Genomic DNA, 17,047 nt, shown 5'->3' with positions numbered 1-17,047 from the left:
CTTTAATATCATTCAGTGAAGCAGCAATGTAGAACCAACCAATGTCAAATGAGCTCATTGGCTATCATTCAGTGTTAGACACTGAGTTAGCGAATCACCTTAGGATCGATTCACACTAACACATAATAGCTTTAGAGTTGTAGAAGCAGAGGTGAGTTGTACAGTAGCCGACAAGAAATATTCTACGTCGACCTTTAGAATGAGATTTTAGCTTTGTAGAGCGTTGTCTCTGTCACTCATACGTTTTGTCGGTCTCAACGACAGAGACAACGCTCTACGAAACCTCTACTATCTCTATCTAAAGGTCGATTTACAATATTTTCTTACGTGCAGTACAGTACTACCTAGTTACCAAAAAATTATAACGACGCGTCTTTTCACCATTTTTCTCTGTAGAAATTTGCATTGTGGAGATCAATAATATGCTATGTAAAATTTTAGATCGACACTTCGACTCTTCGTATCAGTGTCTTAGACTAGGGGTTATTTGGGAGACCTTTCATTAGCCTTTCATTTGGTATGAAACCTCAAAAAAACGTAGAAGCGCCATTTTTGTATTCGCCATTTTAATTTTACTGTGACGTCATAGTATAGCAAATAGTAGTTTAGAAGTTACAATGAATTAGAGCAGTTTTGAAACTAGATTTTCGTGAAATATTTGTATGAAGGATTAGCACATTGCTACCTACCTACAATTATATTTTTATGAAGACGGTATTTATGTCATGGTAGTACGTTTAAATTTAATAAAATACATAATTTTATTAATCAAAAATTCTTTATTAAAAATCTTACAGGCGTAAGTCTTAATTCATTAAAATGTGCTTACAAAGATGCAAAATATTATTACTAACATTGATTTTGTTACTTCTTTGGTGTTTACAACATTGTTTTTTCTTAATGTATAAGAATATTGAGCCAAGTGGCATTTAAGGAAACTTGTGAAAAAAATCACCCATACAAAATGTAAATTTAAAACATACACTTTTAGAACTGCCACTCACGTATAGTTTTTGCATTTCACGAAGGCGAGTGGCTCATGCTTGTGTTTAAGTCGTATCGGTGTAAGTAAGGTACACTAGATGTGTGCGTTTGTGAGCGCTTGCTCGCGACTGATTGGTCCGACATGCACGCACACTTACGCAACGTTCATGTAAACGACGTAACTACAAGTAAAGTTCACTCGCCTTCGTGAATTGCAAGAACTGTACCACTCAAGCAGTCGCTGTCAAATGCTTTAGCAGTCGTCATTAGCTTCTCGAGCAGTCGTCGTCAATTGCTCGAATAGTTAACAATTCAATTGCAGTCGCTTAGAGACAACTGCGTCAGAGCAGACAGCAGACAGAAATGGAGTGCAGTCAGTAAATTTACTGCAACTGCGCACCTACCCGACCTTAGATCTGTTAGAATAGTACAAAACTTTCGAGATGTGCAAATAGAGTAGATATTATACATGGTGATAAGAAAATAACATAATTTGGAACGTAAATATTTGTAAAAAGTATAATCTATTATATATTAAATTCACTTGAAAATTATGACTAGCTTCGTATTGTGAACTATTAATTAATATAGCTCATAAGTCATACGATATAATTCACGACTTGATATTATAGGTATTCAATTATTGCAACCTGTCATATACCTACAGGTGATTTTTCATAATATAACTATTTAAAGTACCTATTAAAATTGAAACTCCCTGCATAAATATATACAAATTATTTTAGAATACATTAATTAATTTACCTTAAGATTATGATTAGGTACCTATATAAACAAAATAGATTTAACTAAAGGTATGATTCCGAAGCACCCTGCACGCAGCAGTGCTGCCGCAACAGTGCTGTCGCGGCACTACTGGTCCCCAAACAATCTCTACAAGCTTATATGAGATTACATTCCGAGCTAGGCAGCAATGTCGCGGCAGCAATGTAGCGGAACATTGCTGCCTAACTCGGAATGTAATCTCATATAAGCTTATAGAGATTGTATGGGGACCAGTAGTGCCGCGACAGCACTGTTGCGGCAGCACTGCTGCGTGCAGCGTGGTTCGGAATCATACCTTTAATAGCTAGATTCAGAATTCCTAGTCATTAAGTACCATAATAGTAATTAATATAATACATAAAATATAATAAAAATCATTTAGACAAATTCATAATTAATAAAATAAAATCGTGGCGCGATCTGCCTATTTGCCTAAGTATATTAAAATACAAACTATTTTTGTTTTATTAGGGTTCCGTACCTCAAAAGGAAAAAAGGAACCCTTATTGGACCACTTCTTTGTCCGTCTGTCCGTCGTGTCTGTCATAAAACCTATAGAGTACTTCCCGTTGACCTAGAATCGTAAACCCATTGACAGTATGGGTGGGTACCTTCAAGTCAAGAGTGAATAGGCATCTTCTAGTCAAGCGCGCTCCATCTTAGGCTGCATGATCACTTGCCACCAGGACTGATTGCAGCCAAGCGCTAGTCTATAACGAAAACCTGAAATTTGGCAGGTAGGTAGGTGTTATAGCACACGTAAGTTGAAAAATCTGAAAACCGTGTTTTGTGGTTCCATTACAAAAAAAAATTAAAATGTGTTCATGAAAAAATTATTAGTATTTTCAACTTTCAAAGAAAGATTAATATACCAAGTGGGGTATCATATGAAAGGGCTCTACCTGTACATTGTAAAACAGATTTTTATTTATTTTTTATGATGCATAATAGTCTTACAGTTCTATAAGTTCTTAAGTCTGTGTTGCCTGAAAGATATCACTGTAGTGAGTCGCCCTTTGATTTCAAGTATATCCTGTATTTTTTATTCTTTGTCATAGTATTAAGCAATAAAGATGTTTAAATTAGATTAAAATAATGCAAAATGTCTAAAAAATACGATTGTAGTACGGAACCCTCGGTACGCGAGTCTGACTTGCACTTGGCTGGTTTTTAATCTATAAAGTATAAAAGCAATATAAAATGCATTCAATCGTAATTAAATGAATCAAGAGAATCAAGTGGTGTATAGAGACTATTTGTTTTACGCAGGAGCAAAATGCGACAATGCGACATGCTACAGGAGTAAAATGCGACAATGTGACATGCTACAGGAGTAAAATGCGACAAAGCGACATGTTACAGCAGAAAAATGCGCCATGTATTAAACTTTAAATTCTAATCCTATGTTCTTTTCTTTTTGTATAATCGTAAAACATAATTAGCATAAAATTCTAAAGAGTGAAACAAAAGTCGCGGATTCGTCCGAGTCGTAATATCTCGCAATACGACTGTGGACGCCTATCAAAGTCCCATAGTTTGTTTCACGCTTTAAACTTGTGTTTTGTTTATTTATTTATTTTAAATAGTTGTAATACCTAGCTGTAAATTATTAACTATTCATATCTTGTGTTTGGGAAGGCACTGGCCCCTAAGACACGGGATTTCCTAGTTTAGGGGTCAGGATTCCAGAGAGTTGATTACTGTACTGAGTTGTTCAAATAAATAAATATTATTATTATTAAAAAAAAAAAAAAAAAAATTGCATGATCGATGTGATGATGATATGATATGTATTGCACATGACAAAGTAATGCGGTCCTCCGGCATTTACAATAAATAAACTATAGAAATACAATTATTGGTACTGATTCTGAGCACAACCTAATTTTAGAGTATTCGCATCCTCTTCTTACTAATGTAATATGAAAAGGACATGGTAACCCGTGATTTCAGCGCACAGTTGCGAGCCTACTATTTTTTGTAGCGTGCACTAATATTTATAGTCTTTAAATGTGAAGTTCATGTTCTGTCCCTTTTTAGCATTGTTAAAAAGACAAGGATGCAGATACTCTAAATTTAGTTTAGAGAAAGACAACGGAATCGGTGCCATTATCGCACAACAAAATAATATTATTTACAAAATATGAACAGACTTCAAATCTTTATACAAGAACTAGGCTTATGCCCACAACTTTGCCCGCGCGGATTATACAAATTTCAAACCCCTATTTTACCCCCTTAGGGGCTGAATTTTCAAAAATCCTTTCTCGGAGGATGTCTACGTCATAATAGCTATATGCTTGCCATTCAGCCCGATCTGTCCCGTAGTTTGAGCTGTGCGTTGATAGATTAGTCAGTCAGTCACCTTGTCCTTTTATATATCACTGCCCATATTATAAATGCGAAAGTGTGTTTGTTTGTTGGTTTGTCCTTCAATCACGTCGCAACTGAGCGACGCGCGACGATTCGACGTGATTTTTTGCATGGGTATAGTAGACATGGAGAGAGACAGGCTACTTTTTATCCCGGAAAATCAAAGATTCCCACGGGATTTTTAAAAATCTCAATCCACGCGGATGAAGTCGCGGGCATCAGCTAGTTATTTAGATAACTTTATTCCTCAACAAATACATATTGGCATAAACAACACTTTTACTCGACAGCACAGGTACATAGAAAGCTCGGAATATCCTATGGGATTTACTTGCATCTAATATAGGCACTGAGGTGATGACCTCCCATACATTTGTGTTCTTATGGTAAGGGGGTTGCAGTTTTGAGGGGGTCCCGATGTCAGAGTCGATTAGGTAATGGCATTCTGATGGTTTCAGATAGGTCTGGTTGTCGCCTTTGTTTTGGTCGTTGAAGTATGGGTGAATTATGCGGGTAGCTGGAAAAAAGGAGGAATTAAGTAAACACAAATAATATTTTCTTTAGCTCTTTAGTTTAGTTAGTATGTTAGTTAGTATGTAGTTAGCTTTGTATTCACCGAGCTGGAGGCCCTATTTTCCGAGACACAGTTTCTACTAGTTCGGAAAACAGGTGCACAGTATTGTTTTGGTAAGAATTTTATAATAATTAGTTTTAAGGTACGTGTCAATACTAACAAAAATATGATTTGTATTTACGGTTAAAGAAGAACTTTATTCTCACTAAGAATTAAATTCACTTACATGAGAAATTTAACAAATTAACAGTGGGTATCTTATCCACACTTCAACTGCGACTTTATACAAAACAAAGTGGGTAGAAATAAAATTATTACAAAGTAAGCGAGTCGATCGAGTGCGCGAATGGCACGGACATAACATGGATTATTAGAGACTAGATATCGCTGGCATAGTAGTATTTTCTGTACCTATGTATTTGGTGGAAATAAATGATTTTATTATTATTTTATTATTATTATTTGGACAAGGTGTTGGATAATGGCCGTTACCACCGGGATATTTCTAGACAGTTTCCCAGTATCACTTATAGTTTTGGATTTCTCCATACTGTCCCAGTTAAAAAACACACTGTATATAGTAGGTATACACACTAGTGGTCTGCCCGATGTAAGACCATAGATTTTTTTAAATTCAGATACAAGTTAGCCCTTGACTGCAATCTCACCTGGTGGTAAGTGACGATGCAGTCTAAGATCGAAGCGGGCTAACCTGGAAGGGGTATGGCAGTTTTTTTAATAAACCCATGCCCGTTTGGTTTCTACACGGCATCGTACCGGAACGCTACATCGCTTGGCGGCACGGCTTTGTCGGTAGGGTGGTAACTAGCCACGGCCAAAGCCTCCCACCAGACAGAAGTACAGAAGCCTCACTCCACCAAACATTTAAATAAATAGCGACTCTTTTTACGACACAATAAAGTGCAAATCAGCTCGCTCAGCCCTACGACCTCGCTTAATATCATCAAATGTGATAACTGATAATACAAGGTCAAGGGAATCTCACCATTATGCCCCTCGTCATAAGGCGCAGGCAGTTGTCCGGTGAACTCGCTGGGCACGAACCGTATCCGGTACGCGTCCGGCACGTGGAAACTGGACGGGGAGCGATACCACTCTTTGCTAACATATCGAACGAGTCAAGGGAATCTCACCATTATGCCTCTCGTCATAAGGCGCAGGCAGTTGTCCGGTGAACTCGCTGGGCACGAACCGTATCCGGTACGCGTCCGGCACGTGGAAACTGGACGGGGAGCGATACCACTCTTTGCTAACATATCGAACGAGTCAAGGGAATCTCACCATTATGCCTCTCGTCATAAGGCGCAGGCAGTTGTCCGGTGAACTCGCTGGGCACGAACCGTATCCGGTACGCATCCGGCACGTGGAAACTGGACGGGGAGCGGTACCACTCTTTGCTAACATATCGAACGAGTCAAGGGAATCTCACCATTATGCCTCTCGTCATAAGGCGCAGGCAGTTGTCCGGTGAACTCGCTGGGCACGAACCGTATCCGGTACGCATCCGGCACGTGGAAACTGGACGGGGAGCGGTACCACTCTTTGCTAACATATCGAACGAGTCAAGGGAATCTCACCATTATGCCCCTCGTCATAAGGCGCAGGCAGTTGTCCGGTGAACTCGCTGGGCACGAACCGTATCCGGTACGCGTCCGGCACGTGGAAACTGGACGGGGAGCGGTACCACTCTTTGCTAACATATCGAACGAGTCAAGGGAATCTCACCATTATGCCTCTCGTCATAAGGCGCAGGCAGTTGTCCGGTGAACTCGCTGGGCACGAACCGTATCCGGTACGCGTCCGGCACGTGGAAACTGGACGGGGAGCGGTACCACTCTTTCCCGAAGCACACGTTAAGTTCACTTTGACCGTCAGTGTGGTCGGGAATGTGACGAAGAAGCTTCATCGGGCCGTGGTAGTGATTGAAAAGAGCCGTTGTTCTGGATATACCTGGAAAGTAAAAAAAAAAACAATTTCACCCGCAAAGTAATTTCAGAAGTACTTAGTTTTTATGTATCACTTTTATCATCATTATCATCATCATCAACCGATAGACGTCCACTGCTGGACATAGGTCTCTTGTAGGGACTTCCACACGCCACGGTCTTGCGCCGCCTGGATCCAGCGGCTCCCTGCGACTCGTCTTCTTCGTCTTCCGGTGCGAGGTCGCCATTCCAGCACCTTGAGACCCCAACGTCTATCGGTAGTACGAACTATGTGCCCTGCCCATTGCCACTTCAGCTTCGCAACCCGTTGAGCTATGTCGGTTACTCTAGTTCTCCTACGGATCTCATTTCTGATTTGATCACGTAGAGAAACTCCAAGCAAGCATCGCTTTTATAGGTTGCGCAAAATAATTAAGCCATCATCATCATCATCATGATCAGCCCATCGCCGGCTCACTACAGAGTACGTGTCTCCTCTCAGAGTGAAAAGGGTTTTGGCCAGTCTACCACGCTGGTCAAGTGCGAATTGGCAGACTTCACACGCCTTTGAGAACATTATGGAGAGCTCTCAGGCATGCAGGTTTCCTCACGATGTTTTCCTTATAGCAAGTGATATTTTAATTACTTAAAAACGCACATAACTCCGAAAAGTTAGAGGTGCGTGCCCGGGATCGAAACTCCGACCTCCGGTTGGAAGGCGGACGTCCTAACCACTAGGCTACCACAGCTTTTAATGATAAGCCAGCAAAGTTAAACCCGAACTGAACTCGCAAGCGTAGCGAGCGCAATTTTTTTCATACCTATAGGTACTTACTAGCAACGCCAGCCAACAGCACGCACATGACCACGAGCGGGCCAGTGTACACGAGATAGTGCCGTCTCTCTCGCTCCTTGCGCCAGCGCAGCAGCTCCGTGCCCACGGCGAAGGTCATCTTCTGCAGACAGTCCAGGGCGATCGCGCCCGCCAGCACCACCATACTGTACACTGGGTACAGGAACCTGAGAGAGTAAAGCAATCTATACTAACCAAATAGCCTCAATAGCTCAACGGGCAAAGGAGTGGACTGAAAACCGAAAGGTCGACGGTTCAAACCCCGCCCGTTGCACTATTGTCATACCTACTCCTAGCACAAGCTTGATGCTTAGTTGGCGAGGAAAGGGGAATATTAGTCATTTAACATGGTTAATATTCTTTAAAAAAAAAAACAATATCCATAATTGAAATACGAATATTTTTCTGTGCTTCTTCGATCACTCCAAAAATTCTGTCACAAATCTAAATATATAAAGTGAAAAGGTGACTGACTGACTGATCTATCAACGTACAGCTCAAACTACTGGACAGATCGGTCTGAAATTCGGCATGCAGATAGCTATTATGACGTAGGCATCCGCTAAGAAAGGATTTTTGAAAATTCAACTCCTAAGGGGGTGAAATAGGGGTTTGAAATTTTGTAGTCCACGCGGACGAAGTCGCGAGCATATAAGCTAGTAAATTATAAAAAGGAAAGGTAAGGTAACTCACCTTTCTTCCTTATGTGGTTGCGCCATAAAAACCCCGAGCCATAGCGCGAGAGGCATGAGACTCAGCCAGTACGGCGCGCAGAACGACGCGCGCGCGGTCGAGCGAGACGAGATAGCCGTGCACGCCGTCAGTAGTAGGGGACACGAGAGCGCTAGCACCTGACGACATCCAACTCGGTTACACTTTTTACTCATTCGCAGATAAAGCAGGTAGTGGTGTCATTGAAAAATGTATCTTATACACTACGACTTAAAGTTTATATTCCCAATTACTGCAAATGAGCCATAAAAACCCCGAGCCACAGCGCGAGAGGCATGAGACAGCCAGTACGGCGCGCAGAACGACGCGCGCGCGGTCGAGCGAGACGAGATAGCCGTGCACGCGGTCAGTAGTAGGGGACACGAGAGCGCTAGCACCTGACGATATGCAACTCGGTTACACTTTCTACTCGTTCACAGATAAAGCAGGCAATGACGCATCATTGAAAAATGTATCTTAAACTCTACTAATTAAAGTCCATATTCCTTATTACTGCACATGCGCCATAAAAACCGCGAGCCATCGAGCGAGACGAGATAGCCGTGCACGCGGTCAGTAGTAGGGGACACGAGAGCGCTACCACCTGACGATATGCAACTCGGTTACACTTTCTACTCGTTCACAGATAAAGCAGGCAATGATGCGTCATTGAAAAATGTATCTTAAGAGGTAGAGGTTAAAGTCTATATTCCCAATTACTGCAAATGGTCATAAAAACCCCGAGCCATAGCGCGAGAGGCATATGAGACTCAGCCAGTACGGCTGACACGCAGAATGACGTCGAGTAAGACGAAACGGTCGTACTTACAGTGCGACAAGGCTATCTTGGCGCGTGGCGAAAATTCGAATTAACGTTGCCGTCAAGTGTCCCCTTTGTTCTTGTTTGAGTATTCGAAGCCTTTGTTCTCCAACAGCGCCCCCCTGTCAATGTCATTGAAGTGCCAAGAGAGCCTTGTCGCACTGTATAAGGGTCCGACAGTCGGACAGATGGACAATTAAAGCAAACCCCAAGAAAATTCGGAGGGCTCGCTTCGCTTAGTCAGTGACATGGGCAAAACCTTAGTTATTTTATAAAAGCTGAAAGTTTCCATGTAAGTCGTCTTGAACAGAGAGAAGACGATCAGCGACTATGAAGTTTGGATCATAGTGGCTTTGGCAGATAACAGGTGAGAAAGAAAAATCTTTCGTCAAAGTATACAGTTTAATTTTTTTACTCACTTAGTAATCACGTCATATATTGCCAGACACTTAGTATCGTGGCAACCTTCTGCCAGACACGTTTAAAGTTTAAGGGTGTTTGGCAAGGGGACAATGCGCAGATAAACTTTCAGCTTTTATAAAATAATGAAGGTCTGGTCCTCACAGGCTCTTGGTACAGGTACATCAAGTAAAATAATACTGGTACTGATTCTGAGCACAACCAAATTTTAGAGTATTCGCATCCTCTTCTTACTAATGTAATATGAAAAGGACAGACACAGTTTGACAGTTTTAAATTTAATTTTTAGATGTATAAACCCGTGACTTTAGCGCGCAGTCGCGAACCTATTGTTTAAATTTGTAGCCTGCACTAAAATTTAGTCTTTAAATGTAAAGTTCATGTTCTGTCCTTTTTTAGCAATATTAAAAAGTTAGAGACGCAGATACTCTAAATTTAGTTTAGAGAAAGACGACCGAATCGGCGTTACTTACTTACCCAAACAATATTAAAGTTCAGAAATCCGTTAACAAAATAATAAGTCCATGGTTCCACACCGTACAAGTCAGGTCCGTGTTCCGTGAATATATTGTAAGCCACTATGTTCCACGGGGTGACCACTAGCCGACCATAATGCCACGAGTCCACCGCGACGGTCGGTACCAGAATGATGATGAGCGAAATTATAGACCACTTGATAAAGTCAATGAATTGTCGTTTGATTAGTACCATGTCTAGGGCTATTGGTAAACCTAGAATAGCTGTAAAAGGCCAACCTGGAAGAGAAAATTAGAAGAAGAATTAGAAGCCCGCAACTTTGCTCGCGTGGATTTAGGTTTTTAAAAATTCCGTGGGAACTCTTTGATTTTCCAGGATAAAAAATAGCATATGTCACTCTCTATGTCTTTAACAAATCACGTCGATCCTTTGCGACGTGATTGAAGGACAAACCAACAAACAAACACACTTTCGCATTTATAATCAGAACCCATATTATGAATGCGAAAGTGTGTTTGTTTGTCCTTCAATCACGTCGCAATGGATCAACCGATTGTCGTGATTTTTTGTACAGCACAAAGTAAACATGCTTTGTTGGACGGGAAAAGTGAATATTAGTAATTAAAAATTAAACCTACTTTAAATACTATTTTTAAAGATTTTGCTATGAACATCAAAAAGGATCGTGTGTGTAACGCCATCTATTGACAAACTATAGAACCAAAACTACAAACAAAAATTAAAATACATTCACGTACTTTTTTTTGTTAATAAACTACATTATTTTAAATAATTAATTGGAGACATTCAGAAAATCAAATAAAAAAATAATAAAAAAGTCATAGTGAAGTTATGAAGAAAAATTAAAAGTCAGAGTTCTGAATCGCGACATCGAAGTTTTTACGCTTCTGTGGTATATATAAAGTAGGTTGCACATGTGATATTGAGAGTCCGTGTCTACACAGTAAGGCAGTCTAGCGGTATACTGCTCTGAGTACCGCTGTCGCGGCATCCGCATAGTTATAGTCGGGGGCTACTGCGTGGACGCGACTTGCTGAGTGACCCAGGCCTTTGGTGGTCGGGCCAGGGACTCAAGCAACTCAACACTGCTTTCGAGACTAGACTCAAGCTCATACAAGCTTCCGAGACCTGAACTCAGGTTTAGAGAACAAGCCTTCGAGACTCGTCCTAAGCTCTGTACGCTTTAGAGGCTAAACTCAAGCACAGCACCAACACTTTCGAGAACCAACGGCTCTCAAGCGTTGCCACGAATGGATTTATATACAAACACTTGTATATCATCCTCATCCCCACTGCTGTAGACAATATGACTCTCTTTTTAACCAACTTCAAGAAAGAAAAATATAAAGTAGGTCTTGGACTATTTTGTCGTTATTAGTTTGCTTAAAATTCTTTCTAAGAAATAATTTTTAAAAATTTCACTCCTAAGAGCTAGTGCGCGCGAAAATCTGTGAACTATAGAACTATTATAGAACCGCGCACACTCCGGAAATAATTCCGCACCGGATTTTAACTGATTTAAATTTTTGCGGATTTCAAAACTCGCCGCTTCGCAGTGCGCGCTCTCTCTTATGGTGTTAAATAGAGGGGTGAAAGTTTGTATCTGTAAAGTCTGTAAATTATGCTTTTCGCCTTCAAAGTTGCCGCAAAGTGTCGCGCGGAGGCACTGCGGCTGCACTGCTTTGTAAATCCATATAAATAAAAACGCACGACTGTAGCACTGCCCCCGCGCGGCACTGCAGCAAATTTGGCGCACTAAAATTAATTTTCAAAAATGCTACTCAAGTGAAGCTGGGGAAGGTCAGCTAGTGAAAAAAAAAAAAAAAGGAAAGATGACTGACTGCCCAGTAATAAACTCCGCGCGGCACTGCAGCAAATTTGGCGCCCTAAAATCAATTTTCAAAAATGCTACTCAAGTGAAGCTGGGGAAGGTCAGCTAGTGAAAAAAAAAGGAAAAGATGACTGACTGCCCAGCAATAAACTATCGGCTGACATGATAATGAGGCAGCCACATGGGGGATACTCACTGAGCAGTACAGTCGCAGCTGTCAGTATGATAGCTAGTGGGTATCTCTTCCGCCACCAGCAAGCCAAGGCAGCAGACACCAGCGTGCCGCTCCATGCAGACGGCAGCATGGCCGCCGAGGCAGCGAAGCAGCCCGCGGCAGGCAGCGCGAGGCACAGCCAAACCCGACCTACGTGTACACCGAACTCGTGGCACACAGCCCTAAAAAAAAAATTAGATATAAAAATCGGCCAAGTGCGAGTCGGTCTTATTAGCGGGAGGTCCTGGGTTCGATTCCTGGCGGGGATTTGGAATTTTATACAAGTTAGCCCTTGACTGCAATCTCACCTGTTGGTAAGTGACGATGCAGTCTAAGATCGAAGCGGGCTAACATGGAAGGGGTATGGCAGTTTTAATAAACCCATGCCCCTTTGGTTTCTATTCGGCATCGTACCGGAACGCTAAATCACTTGGCGGCACGGCTTTGCCGGTAGGGTGGTAACTAGCCACGGCCGAAGCCTCCCACCAGACTATACCAGAAATTTAGAAATTATAAAATTCCTCCCTGCCAATAATCGAACCCGGGACCTCCCACTAATAAGACCACAGCGCTTACCACTGCGTCAGGGAGGTCGTCAAGGGCTTAAAACGTAAAACGCACGTAAGTCCGAAGAAGTATATGCCCGGATCGAAGTCCCGTACTCCCATAGGAGGCAGACATCTTAACCACTAGGATATCATGGCTTACCAACTATCATCATCATCATCATGATCAACCCATCGCCGGCTCGCTACAGAGAACGGGTCTCCTCTCAGAGTGAGAAGGGTTTGGCCATAGTCTACCACGCTGGCCATGTGCGGATTAGTAGACTTCACATACCTTTGAGAACATTATGGAGAACTCTCAGGCATGCAGGTTTCCTCACGATGTTTTCCTTCACCGTTAAAGCAAGTGAATAACGAACTATACTTACTTGTAAAACATGAGTTCAGCGCAGGCCGTCAGCGCCGCGAGCGCGGCCCTAAGGCTATAGAACACAGAAACTGGTGTCATAGCGAGTGACAGTATCTTGGCGGGGACTGCAAACAGCCACAGTGGCATGTATGAGCGTATTGCATACACTGGACTGTACTCCCATGTTTGTAGGCCATTCCCATACACTGAAAAAAAATAAAACAATATTTATACATATAGACATGACATTGACATATAGAGGCATGGTATGGGCATATAATGCGGAGGGAAGAAAGCCATGTCACTAGAAGAATGTTGAATATGCATATGGAAGGAAAAAAGAGGAGAACGTGGGTGGATTGTGTGAAAGAGGATATGCGTGTAAAAGGGGTGGATAATATGGCAAAAGTGAGTGGAAGAAGAAGACATGTTGTGCGGACCCCACATAGTGTGGGATAAGGTAAGGAAGAAGGAAAAACTATTTAGACACCTAAAATCTAAAATATTTGAAATTTGAAGAGGTGATAGCCTAGAAGTTAAGGCATTAGCCTTTTATTCGGGTGATTGGGTGTTCGATCCCGGGCACACACCTCTAACTTTTCGGATTTATTTAATATTTATTTTTAGAATATTAGCCATGTTAAATGACTAATATTCCCCTTTCCTCTCCAACTAAGTGTCAAGCTTGTGCTAGGAGTAGGTACGACAATAGTGCAATGGGCGGGGTTTGAACCGTCGACCTTTCGGTTTTCAGTCCACTCCTTTACCGGTTGAGCTATTGAGGCTATAAATTATGTGTTTTTACTTTTATGCAATGAAATATTACGTGTGAAGGAAAACATCGTGAGGGAACCTGCATGCTTGAGTTCTCTATAATGTTCTCAAAGGTATCACTGGGCCAACATCGCAGACTTCTCATTCTGAGAGGAGATCCATTTTTCATGAATAAATTTACTGAAAAAATCTCACCCAAATAATGCAATGGCTCCCAGTAATTATAAGTCTCATCACAGTCCGCGATCTGTCCCCAGTAGGCAGATGTTAGACGGGCTACCAACAGCAGACCCAGCGCAACTGCGCCACCAGGGTAGGCTATGCTGCGTAGATCAGATGGCGCATTTGTGAACAGATACTCTCTGAAAACACACACAGATTTTATTATTAAATAGCTATAAAAAATATATACAGCATATTTGATAAATCCATACTAATCAGTACCCTTATTATAAATGTGAAAGTGTGTTTGTTTGTTGGTTTTTGGTTTGTCTTTCAATCACGTCGCAACGGATCGACGTGATTTTTTGCATGGGTATAGTTAAAGGCTTGAAGAGTAACATAGGCTACTTTTTATCTCGGAAAATCAAAGAGTTCCCACGAATTTTAAAAACCTAATCCCACGCGAATGAAGTCGCAGGTATCAGCTAGTATTATATATGCGAAAGTGTCTGTCTGTCTGCTAGCTTTTCACTTCCCAAAAGTTTTACCGATTTTGATAAAATTTGGTACAGTCTTAGCTTATATGTTGGAGTTAGCTTATACATAGGCTACTTTTTACCCCGGAAAATCAAACAGTTCCCACGGGCTTCTTCAAGGCCTATCAGTTTAGCCAATTTATATGAAACTAGATGATGCCCGCGACTTCGTCCGCATGGATTTAGGTTTTTAAAAATCCTTATCCTTCCCCGAGACACAAGCTATCTCTGCAGCAAATTTCGTCAAAATCAGTTGAAAGGTTGGCCGTGAAAGGCTAGCAGACAGACAGGCAGACACACTTTTGCATAATTTATAATATTAGTATGGATTATGTTATAGTGAATATGGATACTGATATCCTTGATACTGGTAGTCTTGTCCAGAATTTCAAAATCACTCAACAGGCTATCAACTGAGCTGTTGTCTCTCTATGGGACAAAAGCCGTAACGAAGAAATCCATAAAAATACCAGTGAGAGGAGACTTAAGAGGTTATAAAACCGAAACTGGTATTGCGTACAAAGTATAGATTATATTTTTACTTACTGAAGCTTTTAGATAATACAGTCTTTGTTTATCAAAAACCTAAAAATAAATAAATAGTTACCCTTCGCTGGCCTTTCGCGATCTTTTTCCTTTGGTGAAACTGGCCGATCTTTTCGCCCCATTTTTATTGTGAATACTTCGTTGTCGTGCAGTTAGCGGCATTAAAGTAACTTATTTTATAACTATTTATATTTAAAAAATTGTTATATTTGCACCGGTTTACCTAAAAAAATATCGACATATTTTTCTAAATTTGGACAAACAGCTGTCAAAATTTTAAGGTCAATGACCCTCACAGACTATGAAAAGTGTTTTTTTAATGTTAACTGGCTTTCCGGCTTTGGGTTCTAGCTCTCTTGACCCTTTATGACCACGACCCACGACCTAAGTCCGCGCCACAGACGAATAACTCCAGTACATTAGAATAAATAATCGATATCTCGATTATTTATTGTCATTGTCGATCAGAGAATAAAAATTTTCGTGTGTTCTTGCATATTCAATTTATTCAATGTACTCTGTGGTTCTTGCCTTAGATCAGTAAAAACATAGATTATCTACTATATACTAGAGATAGATGTGCGACTCTAGATTTCTTTTTCAAAGTTACGCGTGTGCTCACATCTAGAGGGCACTAAAAGCGCGCTAGGCGTGCGAGAGCGCGAAAATTTAAATGCTATTTAAATGTACTTTACTAGAATATTTTATATTTTTGAACATGTTTTAAAAAAACATCAATAATACCATTAACGTTTGTTTAAAACATGTTTAAAAATATATATTACAAGACTGACTCTTTAAGATACTAAATTATAAAACACTATAGAAATAAAAAGGTTTTAAGGTTTTGTAAAATATTTTATTTTCATAAATTCGTAACTAGGTACATAAAATACATACCCAAATTCAAGACCCACGAGATTGTGAAATAGGTAACGCTCAAATCCAAAATTTTTGGTTATTTACTTTTCATAACTTTCATATTACTACCACAACTGGTGTATTTCAACGATCTTCAAACTGGTGATTGCAAATTTGATAATTCGTAACTATATATTATTTCATTATCAGTCTTGCTTTCTAAATGTTGTCCTACTATCTCTTTTCATTGTTTAAATGGTTTCAAGGAGAGGAGTAGCCAGGTTTTGGAAAGCCATGCAAACATCTGAAAAAGTAATAACATAAAATATGCATTAGTCTATACTTACTTATTGTACTTAATTAGTTGTTAGCTGATACCTGTAATATAAAAATAACTTAGTCAATAAAGTTCAAAACAAATGTTGTAAGTACACTTAATTACAAAACAAAAAATTTACAGAATTAGTAGTTAATAATCCATAGCAATATGATAAATGCAAAAGTGTGTCAACCTGTCTGTATGCTAGCTTTTTACAGTAAATTTGTGTAACCGTTTATGATGAAAGTTAGTACAGAGATAACTTGCATCCAGGTAAGGACATAGGCTTCTTTTGTCACGGAAAACTCAAACAGTTCCCATGGGATTCCCAAAAACCCTAAATCCACGTAGACAAAGTGGTGGTCATCATCTGTTTGGTACAGAGATAGCTTGCATCAGACGGTTGTAACTTGTAGGCCACATTTATCCCGGAAAATTGGACTTCTCACGGGATTTCTAAAATAGTTTTTTCGAGCGGACGAAATCGCAGGAACTATATACCTAGTATCATGATAAAATACCTAATGTGCTAATGGTGCCTTAATGGTGCATAGAGTTTGACTCATTGAAGTAATTTTGAGTTAGATTACGAGTAAGCTGATTTTATACTTACCGAATTAGTCACATCCAGACACACATCGAGATCTCCGTGGCATTTTTCTGCACAAATATATTCACAGAAAAATCATTTCACAAAGCAAAAACAAGTCCGTAATCCGTAGCCGTGGTCAATCGTTCAGGCATAAATCGAGTCACTAAATCAATCCTTAGAATATAGTTATCGAGGTGGTGAAAGGAAATACAGACTACAGAGTCCTGTTATTAAAGCAGGGTCAGATAAATTTAACAGAAATATAAATATTTACTACAGCACACGAAAACATGAAAACTTGGTTATAATTTATTAATGTCATTAAAATTACA

The 17,047-nt window shown here is 40.4% G+C and overlaps 1 protein-coding gene across 2 annotated transcripts; it reads right to left on the bottom strand.

The window, feature by feature from the left end:
- Positions 1 to 1,935: 1,935 nt before the first annotated feature.
- Alg9 (alpha-1,2-mannosyltransferase Alg9) lies at positions 1,936 to 15,233 on the bottom strand. 2 transcript variants are annotated; one of them, XM_034985314.2, is made up of 9 exons: positions 15,005 to 15,233; positions 13,895 to 14,061; positions 12,945 to 13,131; positions 11,993 to 12,192; positions 9,945 to 10,222; positions 8,210 to 8,367; positions 7,499 to 7,683; positions 6,464 to 6,688; positions 1,936 to 4,660 (listed from the first exon to the last, which is right to left on the bottom strand). In XM_034985314.2, exons 1-9 carry the CDS (start codon positions 15,103 to 15,105, stop codon positions 4,374 to 4,376), a joined length of 1,788 nt encoding a protein of 595 aa, XP_034841205.1. In that variant the 5' UTR covers positions 15,106 to 15,233; the 3' UTR covers positions 1,936 to 4,373. The 2 variants fall into 2 exon arrangements, 1 of the variants encoding a protein (XP_034841205.1); XR_011236652.1 differs by having other exon boundaries at positions 4,523 to 4,660; positions 5,872 to 6,688.
- Between the last annotated feature and the right edge of the window lie 1,814 nt (positions 15,234 to 17,047).

Source organism: Maniola hyperantus, chromosome 4 (genome assembly GCF_902806685.2).
Source record: "Maniola hyperantus chromosome 4, iAphHyp1.2, whole genome shotgun sequence".
Taxonomy (NCBI): Eukaryota; Metazoa; Arthropoda; class Insecta; order Lepidoptera; family Nymphalidae; genus Maniola; species Maniola hyperantus.
This window is presented reverse-complemented; position numbering and strand designations above follow the sequence as displayed.

Bases quoted from the DNA above. Each gene is read 5' to 3' on its own strand.
- Alg9 (XM_034985314.2), bottom strand. From the start codon at position 15,105: ATGCCGCTAACTGCACGACAACGAAGTATTCACAATAAAAATGGGGCG. The intron at 13,132-13,894 runs GTGAGATTTTTT...ATTTTTTTTCAG, and splicing joins GGAGCCATTGCATTATTTGG to TGTATGGGAATGGCCTACAA. The intron at 10,223-11,992 runs GTGAGTATCCCC...TTTCTCTTCCAG, and splicing joins AGCTGCGACTGTACTGCTCA to GTTGGCCTTTTACAGCTATT.